At 44.7% G+C, this 16900-nt stretch overlaps 1 protein-coding gene across 3 annotated transcripts; it reads right to left on the reverse strand.

Moving 5' to 3' along the window:
• Positions 1-359: 359 nt before the first annotated feature.
• Positions 360-16204, reverse strand: LOC106598202 (mitochondrial fission factor homolog A). 3 transcript variants are annotated; one of them, XM_014189263.3, is made up of 8 exons: positions 15797-16204; positions 14438-14519; positions 12253-12462; positions 5116-5294; positions 4313-4398; positions 3238-3411; positions 2053-2131; positions 360-1547 (listed from the first exon to the last, which is right to left on the reverse strand). In XM_014189263.3, exons 3-8 carry the CDS (start codon positions 12455-12457, stop codon positions 1416-1418), a joined length of 855 nt encoding a protein of 284 aa, XP_014044738.1. In that variant the 5' UTR covers positions 12458-12462; positions 14438-14519; positions 15797-16204; the 3' UTR covers positions 360-1415. The 3 variants fall into 3 exon arrangements, with proteins under 3 accessions (XP_014044738.1, XP_082829381.1, XP_082829382.1); XM_082973255.1 differs by lacking the exon at positions 14438-14519 and having other exon boundaries at positions 15797-16203; XM_082973256.1 differs by lacking the exons at positions 360-1547; positions 14438-14519 and adding an exon at positions 1590-1853 and having other exon boundaries at positions 15797-16202.
• Positions 16205-16900: the final 696 nt, after the last annotated feature.

A 16900-nucleotide genomic window follows, 5' to 3' on the forward strand; every position in this document is an offset into this window, starting at 1 on the left:
TGAATCACATATGGAGGAGGTCAAAGTTGATACTAGTAGTATAGATGGAAGGGGAAAATTCTAGTAGTAGCGAACTGCATGCTAGTTAGCTAAACTCTCGGCTAACCCACAGCTAAACGTTATAAAACATGCACACTTACCCGTGTAATCACAGATCTCTGTGTACGAAATGGCACCAGGTGCGTTGCTGCGCAACAAATCAGTCAGTTTTGTAATACCATTGTGCTCGTCTGACTCTTAGTTATAATGCCAACAACTTGATACACAGTTGTGTCTGAAACCTTTTTTGTTTGTTTGTTTGTTTGTTTTTACACTAATCTACCAATAGGGGGCAGAGGGTAGAGAACAACAGATCATCCTTTTCAAACCACACATCATTTATTACAGTCAAATATTTACAAACAATCCATTGATATTACAAGAAAATAGATAAATAAATCCACAAATACATGTTCAACTAAAGAAAATAAAAACTGTTTTTCAACTAAAGATGCCAGTTTCGTGCAGCAAAAACAGCGCCTGATAAATACAGAACAGAATCACATTTGTAGCAATGTTTCTTAGCTCATATATTCCACAAGATACATACATATTTATTCTTGAAAAATATGAGTTCAAACAATTTTTTCCACAATTATGTCATACAGTGCTAAAGACTTCATTGGATGATAATGAATAGACATTTAAACTTATGCTCCACTTCTTGCTAACATTGAGGTAGGAGAGAAATAAATAGTCAATCCACACCATAAAATGGAGTAATGGTATGAATCCCTTCACACAGGACGTGCAACTAAATGCTTCCATTTGGGGAAATCTCAACACTGATTTCCTTTGCCTGTATCCTTGTCATTTCCTCAGCTTCACTGGTTCAAGCAATCTGGATTGATGGGGACATCCAAGGCATATTTTTAACCAACAGATTAGGCAGTCGGAGTTGTCTTAGATACACAACCCCCCAATTTACACCCCTCCAATTTAGTTTTGCTCCAGACAGGTGGGTCCACCCCAAAGTGAGGACAGACACCTGTCTCGATCTATGTGAGAAGACTTGAAATATACAAGATGGCAGTGTACACATTGTTGGATTACTTCACGGATCAAAAAAAGTATTTATTTTAATAACAGAGCATTTAAAAAAAAAAATGTAATGGACCCCCTTGCACCCTGGACAAGGACATTTTATGAGACTCCTGTTTCTACAAATAGAGGGCGAGGGCAGTATCGCCAAACTAAGGTTGGTCTGAAATATTCTGTGCTACACCAAACAGTCCCTAACCGGTAACTCCCAGTATATTAGATAAAAACATTGTTTTGATTACATCACATTATCTGGTGTTAAAATCTGTAGATAGAATTGAGATATTTCTGCTTAAATGACAGTGTAGGACCTGGTCATTGGGTTCCGTGCGGTTCTAACGTCGGAACCAGATCCAGGTATTGATGAGCCAGAACGCCACGGTGGCGGAGTAGAGAATCACCTCTCGCTTGGAGCGCTCCTTGTTCTCCTCCTCCAGTAGCTGGAGACGTCGGTTCAGCTTCACAATCTGAATTGTGAATCAGTTTGAATCAGTTTGTTAAAAGGATGATTCATCAGAACAGTTGATTCAGTGAATTAAATGAAATTCAGTTTGGTGGATTGAAAACTCCTTATAGAGACCATTTTATTCTTTCTTCATTGGGAGAGTGTCAATTCCACATCAATTCAGGACATCCCCAAAATGTCATTTCCTGAACTGAAATTGAATTGACTCAATTTCTGTGAGTCTGACAATTTATGAATTTATACATTACATACCTATCAGTGGTGGCTGGTGGCACTTTAAAAGGGGATGACGGGCTCATAAAAATTTCTGGAATGAAATTAATGGATGTGTTTGATACCTTTCCATTCACTATTATGAGCCATCCTCCCCTCACCAGCCTCCTCTGATACCCATTATGTGTTAGCTACAGTCATTCATTTGATCAATATATAAATTGGAAGGTAATCAATCATTTAATAAATATAATTGGATAGGAGGGCAACACAGGGTACAATGCTTTGACTACCTGTCGCCGTAATGACGAGGCGTCCACTAAGCCTGAATCGTCAGGGGTCATGTCCATGTCGAGGGTCAAGTGACCAGCCCTACAGGAAACAAAAAGCAGAACATATTTATAATACGACAGAACATAAATGGATTTACCATATATGAAAAAGTTACATTTGAATAGTTACTGGCTGCAACACTGCAAAAGCAAACATCTATATAACAAAGTAAAATGCGTTTCCCCAACTGATGGACTGCATTTTCCTTTCGGCTTGGTTAGTAGCATTTTCCTTTCGGCTTGGTTAGTAGCATTTTCCTTTCGGCTTGGTTAGTAACATTTTCCTTTCGGCTTGGTTAGTAGCATTTTCCTTTCGGCTTGGTTAGTAGCATTTTCCTTTCGGCTTGGTTAGTAACATTTTCCTTTCGGCTTGGTTAGTAGCATTTTCCTTTTGGCTTGGTTAGTAACATTTTCCTTTCGGCTTGGTTAGTAACATTGTAAATACTTGACTCAGAGCATTTGAATGGTCTTTCAACTTTGAAAAACACCGTTTTAGTGGCACTAAACACGCCATCACCACTCCGAGCTCAGCTTCATTATTGTGAGGGTAAGTACAGGCTTTGTGCCAATACAGCAGTATTTGAGCTAACAGAGGCGATCATGAGCCAACTCTATGCAGTCTAATGCTATTCCATTCACACACACACACCACACACACACACACACACACACACACACACACACACACACACACACACACACACGTCAAGAGTCACCTTGATTCAGCGGGAAAAAGGACAAAGTCATCATGAGCAAATATAAAAAAAGGGGCTATTGTAAAAACAGACTGACTGTCTGATGTTCTCCTAGAGAATGACTAATGTCACAAGATAAAATAGACCCAAGGAAATCTGTTGACAGTAGCTACGCACTACAGCTTACTTAGACATAATAGATCTTTATCTTATCCTAGCTTAGAGAAAGCATGAGGCACACACTGACTACTCCTGAAGTATGCACTAGCATACTTTCTCACATGGACGTTATTAACAAGGGTGGAAACTCCTTCCAGTCGATGTTTACACCAGTCTTATGCTTTTAAATCCATGACCGGGAGCGTGCAAGTGCACACACGTAGGAAAAAGGGTGATTTTATTTATTCTTCTCAGAACGCAACGTGTGTGTGGCTGAGATCAAGGGGGTCACCTGCGGTGGATGTCGACCTCCAGGACCTCCAGGACCTGCTGGTAGGCCCGGCGCGTGGTGCATTGGATATAGGACAACAACCCTCCAGCACTGTACTGTAGGTTCACCACGTCCTCAGGGGTACACAGTGGAGGACAGGCACGGAGAGGGGGGGCGACGGGGGACAGGGTTACACTGAGAGAGAAGGGGGAAAAAAAGTAAGAGTGAGATGGAGAGAAGGGAGGGATGGAAAATTGAAAGAAGGTAGAGAGATGGACAAACAGAGGAAGAGAGGCAAAGACATGTCAAGGAATTGAGAGAGATGAAGAGAGAAAGGCATTTCATAGTCTCTCGTGACTAATCACGGCAAATCTAGGCTCCGGCCAACTGCTTGATTTGGTTCTGGGGGGGGGGGCATCCCCGCAAAATTAGGATTAGTCCAAAACCAGCGCAATGGAAGAATTATCCATCAAATCCCAGTCTCCGAGGAAAGACGCAACATTTGAATGTTTCGTCCTCATGAGATTCTTCCTGTGACAGATTACATTTAAATGTTAAAGGGGATACTTTTGGCGATAAAGACCCAGATGAACTCATGGACACCATTTTTATTTACATTTTAGTCATTTAGCAGACACTCTTATCCAGAGCGACTAACAAGAGCAATTAGGGTTACTTGCTTTGCTCAAGGGCACATCAGCAGATTTTTCACTTAGTCGACGAGGGGATTCGAACCAGCGATCCTTTCCAGCGGTTATTTTTACGAATCGTGATCTCGCCGAAGTGGTGCTAGAAGTGGGAACAGGGATTCCAACCAGACAATTCTCTAATAAACACTGGTTATCTGCAAAATAGTCGCACTGAAAACATTGCCATGTTATTAGCATTCAGTATATAAAAATATTGTAAAAATAGGGGGACTTTCCAGAAAGGATGGGGCTAGGAAGGGTCTTTTTTGCCCCAAGAACCAAATCAAGTAGCTGGCCAGTGCACACGCAATATCTGGTTCTGGGTGTTGAAATGAGGCATTTCATAACTACGAGAAAGAAAGCGATGACTCTTCCAATGCTTCCCTCACACCTGGGCTGGTGCTTACCTTACGTGGGTTCTGTTGGCCGGGCCGCTCTGGCGGATGCTGGTGGTATCGCTCACAGTGCGCTCCCTCAGCGACCGAGAGTGGACCTGTGTGTGGGGCACATCAGGGATGTATGATGGGATCGCTATATTTTCATTTTAGCCTTAGATTTGAAAGTGATAGGACTATTTCTGCCTAATTAGAAATGTAGTAACGGATAACTAGGAAGTAACTGGCGATCCTTAGAGTAAGATACCAAACATACAGTATGGGTTGGTCTACTTTTTATTACCATTTTTTCCACTTTGGTCCACTTTGGTCCAGTTGGTAGTTACAGTCTTGTCCCATCGCTGCAACTCCTGTACAGACTCGGGAGAGGCGAAGGTCGAGAACCATGCGTCCTCTGAAACACAACCCAACCAAGCCGCACTGCTTCTTGACACAATGCCCACTTAACTCGGAAGCCAGCCGCACCAATGTGTCAGAGGAAACACCGTACACCTGGCAACTGTGTCAGTGTGCACTGCGCCCGGCCTGCCACAAGAGTCGCTAGTGCGCGATGGGACAAGGACATCCTTGCTGGCCAAACCCTCACGACGCTGGGCCAATTGTGCGCCGCCCCATGGGTCTTCCGGGTCGCGGCCAGCTGCAACAGAACCTGGACTCGAACTCAGAATCTCTAGTGGCACAGCTAGCACTGAGATGCAGTGCCTTAGACCACTGCGCCACTCGGGAGGCCTGGGTTGTAGAACATTTCTAATTTCTGAGAACCATTTATGGCTCTGTGTAGTTCTAATGACGTCACACCGTTGACACAAACTCACCCCCTGGTTGGCGTGGGCCTGTGGTGTGGGAGCCTGGTCCGTCTCCAGGGAGTCCAGGGAATGTTCATTGAGGGTGAGGACTCGTGGTGGCGCCTTCATGTCCAGTAAATCCACAGGAGGAGTGGACTGGATCAGGTCTAGGTCTCTGGGCCGGGAGTAACGGGAGTCCCCATCGTCCCCTGGAGATGGAGGAAGGAGGACAGTGTCATGTTCATTAGTCAACAAACGGGAGAAAACGGACTGAAACAGGGGAGGACTAGCTGGACTTGTCAGCACAATGACTCAACAGGCATTTGGACTGACCTACTGACAACCAGATGGCCCTCTCCAGGTTTCCCCAGACAACCAGATGGCCCTCTCCGGGTTTCCCCACAGACAACCAGATGGCTCTGTCCAGGTTTCCCCACAGACAACCAGATGGCTCTGTCCAGGTTTCCCCACAGACAACCAGATGGCTCTCTCCAGGTTTCCCCAGACAACCAGATGGCTCTCTCCAGGTTTCCCCAGACAACCAGATGGCCCTCTCCGGGTTTCCCCACAGACAACCAGATGGCTCTGTCCAGGTTTCCCCACAGACAACCAGATGGCTCTGTCCAGGTTTCCCCACAGACAACCAGATGGCTCTGTCCAGGTTTCCCCACAGACAACCAGATGGCTCTCTCCGGGTTTCCCCACAGACAACCAGATGGCTCTCTCCAGGTTTCCCCAGACAACCAGATGGCTCTCTCCAGGTTTCCCCAGACAACCAGATGGCTCTGTCCAGGTTTCCCCACAGACAACCAGATGGCTCTCTCCAGGTTTCCCCACAGACAACCAGATGGCTCTCTCCAGGTTTCCCCAGACAACCAGATGGCTCTGTCCAGGTTCCCCCACAGACAACCAGATGGCTCTCTCCAGGTTCCCCCACAGACAACCAGATGGCTCTCTCCAGGTTTCCCCAGACAACCAGATGGCTCTGTCCGGGTTTCCCCACAGACAACCAGATGGCTCTGTCCAGGTTTCCACAGACAACCAGATGCCTCTGTCCAGGTTCCCCCACAGACAACCAGATGGCCCTCTCCGGGTTTCCCCACAGACAACCAGATGGCTCTGTCCAGGTTTCCCCACAGACAACCAGATGGCTCTGTCCAGGTTTCCCCACAGACAACCAGATGGCTCTGTCCAGGTTTCCCCACAGACAACCAGATGGCTCTGTCCAGGTTTCCCCACAGACAACCAGATGGCTCTCTCCAGGTTCCCCCACAGACAACCAGATGGCTCTCTCCGGGTTTCCCCACAGACAACCAGATGGCTCTCTCCGGGTTTCCCCAGACAACCAGATGGCTCTCTCCAGGTTCCCCCACAGACAACCAGATGGCTCTCTCCAGGTTCCCCCACAGACAACCAGATGGCTCTGTCCAGGTTTCCACAGACAACCAGATGGCTCTGTCCAGGTTTCCACAGACAACCAGATGGCTCTGTCCAGGTTTCCCCACAGACAACCAGATGGCTCTGTCCAGGTTTCCCCACAGACAACCAGATGGCTCTCTCCAGGTTCCCCCACAGACAACCAGATGGCTCTCTCCAGGGTTCCCCACAGACAACCAGATGGCTCTCTCCAGGTTCCCCCACAGACAACCAGATGGCTCTCTCCAGGTTCCCCCACAGACAACCAGATGGCTCTCTCCAGGGTTCCCCACAGACAACCAGATGGCTCTCTCCAGGTTTCCCCAGACAACCAGATGGCTCTCTCCAGGTTTACCCACAGACAACCAGATGGCTCTCTCCAGGTTTACCCACAGACAACCAGATGGCTCTCTCCAGGTTTACCCAGACAACCAGATGGCTCTCTCCAGGTTTCCCCACAAAACCACCCTGACAACCAGATGGCTCTGTCCAGAGAGCAGACACCGCTCACCTGCTATCACAATCCTCTCTGGTACATGTATCATGTAGACCAGGGGCTCCAAAACTTTTTCCCTCCGGCCCCACTTCCAGCATTGGGGAACATCCCGCGTCACGTCTATTCCCATACGCACAAGCATTGTTCATGACACAAACTGCTCACACCACTCATTGGCGTAAAGAATTAGACAGATTTAAAGCTTATTTCCTGCAATTCTACACATGGGTGCAGAGAAAATGTGAACATTTTAAACCTAATTTACTTGCAATTCTATACATTTTTCCATGTCTAATGTGCATTCATGTGATAGGAGTGACTCAAACATGACAACAAAATCTATGGGATAAAATAACTAGGAAAGAAAACATTAGCTGACATGAGCAAGTTGATCTGGACTTTTCTGACAAGTTATAAATAGCTCTCTAAGGTATGTAATGACTGGCATGACAAGAGGAACTGATGATGCACTACCCAATTTAGAAAATGCACCTGGTGCATTCTACTATTACAACTTTCAAGAGTAGGTTGAAAGCGGGACAGAGTTCCTTTTTTTACGGGCGCCTAATCAATTGTGCTATGTGGGTTTTTTTTGCGTTATTTGTAACTTATTTTGTACATAATGTTTCTGCCACCGTATCTTACGGCAAAAAAGAGACACAGGTACAGAGGACACAGAGTGGGGTGCCTCAGACGGCGACCGGGAAAGCTGCCATTACCGTCAATATTACTTGCCAACGTGCAATCATTGGACAATAAATTAGACAAGGTACGATCACGAATATCCCACCAACGGGACATCAGAAACTGTAACATCTTATGTTTCACGGAATCGTGGCTGAATGACGACATGGATATTCTGCTAGTGGGATATACGCTGCACCGGCAAGATATAACAGCACACTCCGGTTAGATGAGAGGAGGCGGTCTGTGCATATCTGTAAACAACAACTGGTGCACAAAATCTTAGGAAGTCTCTAGATTTTGCTCACCTGAAGTAGAGTATCTTATAATAAAATGTAGACCAAACTCTTGGCAAATAGTGTTCATCCATACTTTTTGTGGCTGTTTATTTACCACCACAGACAGATGCTGGCACTAAGACTGCACTCAGTCAGCTGTATAAGGAAATAAGCAAACAGGAAACCGCTCACCCAGAGGCAGCGCTCCTAGTGGATTTTAATGCAGGGAAACTTAAATCAGTTTTACTTCATTTCAAATCAGCATGTTAAATGAGCAACCAGAGGGAAACAAAATCTGGATCACCTGTACTCCACACACAGAGACGCATACAATGCTCTCCCTCGCCCTCCATTTGGTGAATCTGACCACAATTCCTGCTTACAAGCAAAAATTAAAGCAGGAAGCACCAGTGACTCGGTCTAGAAAAAAGTGGTCAGATGAAGCAGATGCTAAACTACAGGACTGTTTTGCTAGCACAGACTGGAATATGTTCCCGGATTCTTCTGATGCCATTGAGGAGTACACCACATCAGTCACTGGCTTTATCAATAAGTGCATCGAAGACGTCGTCCCCACAGTGACTGTACGTACAACCAGAAGCCATGGATTACAGGCAACATTCACACTGAGCTAAAGGGTAGAGCTGCCGCTTTCAAGGTACGAGACTCTAACCTGGAAGCTTATAAGAAATCCTGCTATGCCCTCCGACAAACCATCAAACAGGCACGGCGCTGATACAGGGCTAAGATTGACTCGTACTACACCGGCTCCGACGCTCATCTTATGTGGCAGGGCTTGCAAACTATTACAGACTACAAAGGGAAGCACAGCGGCGAGCTGCCCAGTGACACGAGCCTACCAGATGAGCTAAATCACTTCTATGCTCGCTTCGAGGCAAGCAACAATGAGGCATGCCTGAGAGCATCAGCTGTAGTACCCTCAAAGCTCATCACTAAGCTAAGGATCCTGGGACTAAACACCTCCCTCTGCAACTGGATCCTGGACTTCCTGACGGGCCTCAGGGGTTGTGCTCAGTCCCCTCCTGTAATCCCTGTTCACTCATGACTGCACGGCCAGGCACGACTCCAACACCATCATTAAGTTTGCCAATGACACAACAGTGGTAGGCCTGATCACCAACAACGACGAGACAGCATATAGGGAGGAGGTCAGAGGCCTGGCCGTGTGGTGCAAGGACAACAATCTCTCCCTCAACGTGATCAAGACAAAGGAGATGATTGTGGACTACAGGAAAAAGAGGACCGAGCACGCCCCCATTCTCATCAACGGGTAGTGCGTATGGCCCAGTACACCACTGGGGCTAAGCTGCCAGCCATCCAGGACCTCTACACCAGGCGGTGTCAGAGAAAGGCCCTAAAGGCATGGTACCAGAGCGCCAAGTCTAGGACCAAAAGGCTTCTCAACAGTTTTTACCCCCAAGCCATAAGACTCCTGAACAAGTAATCAAATGGCTATCCGGACTATTTGCATTGCCCCCCCCAACCCCTCTTTTACGCTGCTGCTACTCTCTGTTTATCATATATGCATAGTCACTTTAACCATACCTACATGTACATACTACATCAATTAGCCCTACTAACCGGTGTCTGTTTTTAGCCTCAATACTGTATATTTTATTTCACCTTTATTTAACCATATAGCCTCACAACTGTTATTTTTCACTGTCTTTTTACTGTTGTTTTTATTCCTTTACTTTTCACATAATACCCAATTATTATTATTTTTTTTATTATTTTTTTATTTTACTATTTTTGTATTTTTTTTTTTTTTTAAATCGCACTGTTGGTTAGGGCCTGTAAGTAAGCATTTCACTGTAAAGTCTACAGCTGTTGTATTCAGTGGGGCAGCAGGTAGCCTAGTGGTTAGAGCATTTGACTAGTAGCCTGAAGGTTGCAAGTTCGAATCCCTGAGCTGACAAGGTAAAAATCTGTCGTCATGCCCCTGAACAAGGCAGTTAAACCCACTGTTCCTAGGCCATCATTGAAAATAAGAATTTGTAGGCAAGTCTTAACTGACTTGCCAACTGTAGATAATAAAGGTAAAAAATAATAACATTTGGCGCACGTGACAAATAAACTTTGATTTGATTCCCAACCATCACAACTGGGTTGAGGTCGGGTGATTGCGGAGGCCAGGTCATCTGATGCAGCACTTCATAACTCTCCTTCTTGGTCAAATAGCCCTTACACAGCCTGGAGGTGTGTTTGGTCATTGTCCTGTTGAAAAACAAATGATAGTCCCACTAAGCGCAAACCAGATGGGATGGCGTATCGCTGCAGAATGCTGTGGTAGCCATGCTGGATAAGTGTGCCTTGAATTCTAAATAAATCACAGACGGTGTCACCAGCAAAGCAGCCCCACACCATCACACCTCCCCCATGCTTCACAGTGGGAAACACACATGCGGAGATCGTCTCACAAAGACACAGCGTCTGGAACCTAAAATCTCCTATTTGGACTCCAGACTAAAGGACAAATTTCCACCGGTCTAATATCCATTGCTCGTGTTTCTTGGCCCAAGCAAGTCTCTTCTTCTTATTGGTGTCCTTTAGTAGTGGTTTCTTTGCAGCAATTCCATCATGGAGGCCTGATTCACACAGTCTCCTCTGAACAGTAGATGTTGAGATGTCTGTTACTTCTACTCTGAAGCATTTATTTGGGCTGCAATTTCTGAGGCTGGTAACTAAGGAACTTATCCTCTGCAGCAGAGGTAACTGTGGCGGTCCTCATGAGAGACAGTTTTAAATCAAATCAAATTTTATTGGTCACATACACATGGTTAGCTGATGTTAATGCAAGTGTAGCGAAATGCTTGTGCTTCTAGTTCCGACCATGCAGTAATATCCAACAAGTAAACTAACAATTTCACAACAACTACCTTTTGCACACAAGTGTAAAGGAATGAATAAGAATATGTACCTATAAATATATGGATGAGCGATGGCCTTGCGGCATAGGCAAGATGCAGTAGATGGTATAGAGAACAGTATATCCATATGAGATGAGTAATGTAGGGTATGTAAACATTATATAAAGTGGCATTGTTTAAAGTGACAAGTGATACAGTTATTACATCCAATTTTTAATTATTAAATTGGCTAGAGATGTTGTTTCCTACTTGAGTGGCTGCTGCCAACAACATCTCTAGCCAATTTAATACATCTCCACCCCGCTGATCCTCAACACTGGGGCCCCACAAGGGTGCGTTCTCAGCCCTCTCCTGTACTCCCTGTTCACCCATGACTGCGTGGCCATGCACGCCTCAAACTCAATCATCAAGTTTGCAGACGACACTACAGTGGTAGGCTTGATTACCAACAACGACGAGACGGCCTACAGGGAGGAGGTGAAAGCCCTCAGAGTGTGGTGTCAGGAAAATAACCTCTCACTCAAAGTCAACAAAACAAAAGAGATGATCGTGGACTTCAGGAAACAGCAAAGGGAGCACCCCCTTATCCACATCGACGGGACAGCAGTGGAGAAGGTGGAAAGTTCCTCGGCGTACACATCACGGAGAAACTGAAATGGTCCACCCACACAGACAGCGTGGTGAAGAAGGCACAACAGCGCCTCTTCAACCGAAATTTGGCTTGTCACCAAAAACACTCACAAACTTTTACAGATGCACAAACGAGAGCATCCTGTCGAGTTGTATCACCGCCTGGTACGGCAACTGCTCCCCCCACAACCATAAGGCTCTCCAGAGGGTAGTGCGGTCTGCACAACGCATCACCAGGGGAAAACTACCTGCCCTCCAGGACACCTACAACACCCGATGTCACAGGAAGGCCAAAAAGATCATCAAGGACAACAACCACCCGAGCCACAGCCAGTTCACCCCGCTACCATCCAGAAGGCAAGGTCAGTACAGGTGCATCAAAGCTGGGACCGAGAGAATGAAAAACAGCTTCTATTTCAAGGCCATCAGACTGTTAAACAGCCATCACTAACATTGAGTGGCTGCTGCCAACATACATCATAGCGCTTGATGGTTTTTGCGACTGCACTTCATGTCTTAAAGTAATGATGGACTGTCGTTTCTCTTTGCTTATTTGAGCTGTTCTCACCATAATATGGACTTGGTCTTTTACCAAATAGGGCTATCTTCTGTATACCACCCCCCCACCTTGTCATAACACAACTGATTGACTCAAACGCATTAAGAAGGAAAGAAATTCCATAAATTAACTTTCAAGAAGGCACACCTGTTAATTGAAATGCATTCCTCCACACAATTTGGGAACGTCTGATGTAGACCACACACTGCTCACCTGCTATCACAATCCTCTCTGGTACATGCATCATGTGGGGGGCCAGGGGCTGAGACAGCAGCCCATGTTGGTTTTCGGGGGCCACTTTGAGTGTGTCGGGGATGCGCATGCGCTGGCTGATACCCTCGGTGTACTCCAGCTCATAGTGGATCCGATTCATCTCTGCCTCTTCCGAAGAGGAAGAGGGGAAGGTTGCCCCACTCATCCAGCCTTGTAATAACAACAACAAAAGCTTAAATAATCAAACATTTAAAAATCACTCATATGTTAACATTTAGGTCAATGGATTTTAAGGGCTTGCCCTAAAAAAGGAATGCAATTTGCCATTTAACCAACTGTGTTGATAACAGGGCATTTCATATAGCATAATGATTTCATGGTTTTATTGCATTCTACACATTATTGACATTCTTATGCATTCCTGATATGTTTAATACCAACTCATAATCAAATAATGATGACTGCATTTCTAAGTTTAATGATCATGTAGGCTACCATTTATGTGGGCTAACTAACACAGTGATGTTTTATGTACTTCTGGTTATTAATAGCCTGATACCTCTGCTTAATCCAAAACAAGCTGATCATGGTTTTATTTATACTGAACAAAAATATAAATGTAAAGGGTTGGTCCCATGTTTCATGAGCTAAAACAAAAACAAAAATCACAGACATTTTTCCATATGCACAAAATACTTATTTATCTCTGATTTTGTGCACACGTGTTTACATCCCTGTTAGTGAACATTTCTCCTTTGCCAAGATAATCCATCCACCTGACAGGTGTGGCATATCAAGAAGATGGTTAAACAGCATGATCATTACACAGGTACAACTTGTGCTGGGGACTATAAAAGGCCACTCTAAAATGTGCAGTTTTGTCACACAACACAATTCCACAGATGTCTGTTTTTTTTAGTGAGCTGACAATTGGCATGCTGACTGCAGGAATGTCCACCAGAGCTGCTGCAAGAGAATTTATTGTTAATTTCTCTACCATAAGCCGCCTCCAATGTTGTTTTAGAGAATTTGGCAGTACATCCACCGGCTTCAGAACCGCGTGTAACCACGCCAGCCCAGGATCTCCACATCTGGTTTCTTCACCTGCGGGATCGTCTGAGACCAGCCACCCCGACAGCTGATTAAACTGTCTGAATAATTTCTACACAAACTGCCTCAGGGAAGCTCATATTTTTAATAAATGTTTTATTTTATTTAACCTTTATTTATCTGTGTGCTCGTTATCCTCAGCAGGGTTTTGACCTGACTGCAGTTCGGCGTCATAACCGACTTCAGTGGGCAAATGCTCACCTTCGATGGCCACTAGCACACTGGCAAAGTCTGCTCTTCACGGATTAATCCCATTTTCAACTGTACCAGGCAGCTGGCAGACAGCGTGTATGGTGTCGTGTGGGTGAGCGGTTTACTGACGTCAACGTTGTGAACAGAGAGCCTGATGGTGGTGGTGGGGTTATGGTATGGGCAGGCATAAGCTACGGACAACGAGAACAATTGCATTTTATCTATGGAAATTTGAATGCACAGACATAACGTGACGAAATCCTGAGGCCCGTTGTCATGCCATTTATCTGCCGCCATCACCATGTTTCAGCATGATAATGCACGGTACCATGTCGCAAGGATCTGTACACAATTTATGGAAGCTGAAAATGTCCCAGTTCTTCCATGGCCTGCATACTCACCAGACATGTCACCCATTGATCATGTTTGGGATGCTCTGGATCGATGTGTATGACACAGTGTTCCAGTTCCCGCCAATATCCAACAACTTCACACAGCTATTGAAGAGGAGTGGGACAACATTCCACAATCAACAGCCTGATCAACTCTATGCGAAGGAGATGTGTCACGTTGCATGAGGCAGATGGTCACACCAGATACTGACTGGTTTTCTGATCCACGCCCCAACTTTTTTTTTTTTTTAAAGGTGTCTGTGACCAACAGATGCATATCTGTATTCCCAGTCATGTGAAATCCAGGGCCTAATGTATTTATTTCCATTGACTTATATGAACTGTAACTCAGATAAATCGTTGAAATTGTTGGATGTTGCGTTCATATTTTTGTTTAGTGTAGCTACGGAATTGTAAAGCAATATGTGATGGCTCCATATCTGGTGTTAAGGCTTAGTTAATGGAATTCGCAGCCACATTTTTTAACTAACCTGGTCTTAGCGATATTTTCCTTGTTCTCGATTTAGAAGGAAAGTGTATCTCATAAATATCCTTGTCCAGTTGCAAGTGGTTCTACAAAAAAAAACAGAAAATTCAGAAAGATTTTAAATCCATGTTTTGTACCGCATGACGGGGTTCCTTGTTATTTTAGCTGCCTACACATCTAGCATCCCCAGCATCTTTGCAGGAACTAGTTGCTTCTGTGACGCCCCCGCGGCCACATGTAGAAGTAGATGACAGCCATCACACAGTGCGACCAAAACAAAGATATGCACACATGCCAGATGCCATTTCTCACTCACTACAGGTTTTATTGCATTCTATAAATTAGACATTCTTGTTACCAACTCCTAATCATGTCATAATGACTTCATGCAAAATGAACACGTAGGCTACCATTTTAATTATGTTTTTTTTATTTTTATTTTTTAACCTTTTTTAACTAGGCAATTCAGTTAAGAACAAATTGGTATTTATAATAACGGACTGCCCCGGCCTTTCCCTAACCCGGACGATGCTGGGCCAATTGTGCGCAGCCCTATAGGACTCCTGATCACGGCTGGTTGTGATACAGCCCGGGATCGAACCAGTGTCTGCAGTGCCTTAGAACACTGCGCCACTCGGGCTAACTGTTGTTTGTTTTCCTACTTATGGTTAATAATAGCCAAATACCTCATGCTTAATCCTAAACAACCCAAACAAAACATGGACTGAAATTAGCTCAAACGAATTGTCTTAACGTGCTATCCAGAATCCTTGAGACGTGTCTCCCAAACGAAGTTGATATTAAATGGTTATGGTTAGTGGTGGTTATGGTTAGGTAAGGGTTAATGTTAGGGTTTAGGACATGGACGTCCCAGGGATCCCGAGTAGCAAAGGCATTGGCTGAACTGCGTGGGTCACACAGTGGATTACTTGACCATTACAGGCAGTAAACAATAACGCTGGAAAGCACCGTGTGGATGTGATATTTCACACTCGTATCAAACAATGACAACTAGTGTGATGATATTACAAATACTAACTAGTTAACATGTTCAGTGTTTCGCCCATCAGGCTAGCTAGCTATTTGAAAGTCTAACCAGGTAACGTTAGCTATATTGTTTCGACGCTTTGCAACAGAAAGCCAACAGGAAATTTCAGTCGTCGGCTGACTGGAGAATGTAGATTGATTGTAGAATTGTAGTAAGACAAGTCAGACGAAATGTTGTTAACGGTAAACGCTAACAAAGGCGTGCATGCAAAATAATTGTTGTAAGTAACTATAGCTAGCTAACGTTAGTAACTGGCTTGAAGTTAGCTACATACATTTTCTCACGACGGTGAAGGCTAAATATTCAGACACTTACCTGTTGTATTGCTTCGTCGAAGTGCAGATTTCATAAGCTAAATGGTGACATTTAATTAGTGTGTTTTATGTTCTCCGTGTGCTGCTCATCATCAACCAACCGCATGAAGCTGTAGTAGTCGACAAGACCGGGTAGGGGAGTACCAGCTAGCTACGAAATGTTAGCACATAGCTGGAGCGTCATTCATTCATTCATTCATTCATTCATTGTAGTAGTAATGGCAAACCAATCATTGTCTCAACGCTATCTTCAAAATGGCATTTCGAACTAACACATTACTTGACATGTTTCACTAACTAGTGTTAGTTAGCATTAGTTAACTTAGTAGCCTAGTTACTAACATAACACATCTTTCAACTCGAGGACAAAATCACATATACACTGAGCGGACAAAACATTAAGGACACCTGCTCTTTCCATGACAGACTGGCCAGGTGAATCCAAGTGAAAGCTATGATCCATTATTGATGTCACTTGCTAAATCCACGTCAGTCAGTGTAGATGAAGTGGAGGATACAGTTTAAATAATTATTTTTAAGCCTTGAGACAATTGAGACATGGATTGTGTATGTGTGCTATTCAGTGGATGAATGGGAAAGACTATTTATCCGTCCGTTTTTGAACGGGTGTTCTTCCTGGGATCCTGCAAAATTAAGTCAGTTTTACAATTTTTAAAACATTACGATACATTCACAGATTTCACAACACATTGTGTGCCCTCAGAACCCTACTTCACTGCTACCGCATCCTACAATACAAAATCTATAGGTATGTGTGTGTATGCATGTGCCTGGGCTCCCAAGTGGCACAGCGGTCTAAGGCACTGCATCACTACAGTCCCAGGCTGTATCACATCTGGCTGTGAAGAACTGCAAAACTGCTGGGTTTTTCATGGTCAACAGTTTCCTGTGTGTATCAAGAACCCAAAGGACACCCAGCCAACGTGGCATAACTGTGGGAAGCATTGGGGCGGCAGGTAGCTTAGTGGTTAGACCGTTGGGCCAGTAACCGAAAGGTTGCTAGATCAAATCCCTGAGCTGACAAGGTAAAAATCTGTTGTTCTGCCCCTGAACAAGGCAGTTAACCCACTAAGCCGTCATTAAC

Source organism: Salmo salar, chromosome 03, assembly GCF_965601325.2.
Source record: "Salmo salar chromosome 03, fSalSal1, whole genome shotgun sequence".
Taxonomy (NCBI): Eukaryota; Metazoa; Chordata; class Actinopteri; order Salmoniformes; family Salmonidae; genus Salmo; species Salmo salar.

Bases quoted from the DNA above. Each gene is read 5' to 3' on its own strand.
- LOC106598202 (XM_082973255.1), bottom strand. From the start codon at position 15,830: ATGAAATCTGCACTTCGACGAAGCAATACAACAG. The intron at 5,295-12,252 runs GTGAGCAGTGTG...CTCCATCTCCAG, and splicing joins AGAGAGGATTGTGATAGCAG to GGGACGATGGGGACTCCCGT. The intron at 3,412-4,312 runs GTAAGCACCAGC...CTTCTCTCTCAG, and splicing joins GCCAACAGAACCCACGTAAG to TGTAACCCTGTCCCCCGTCG.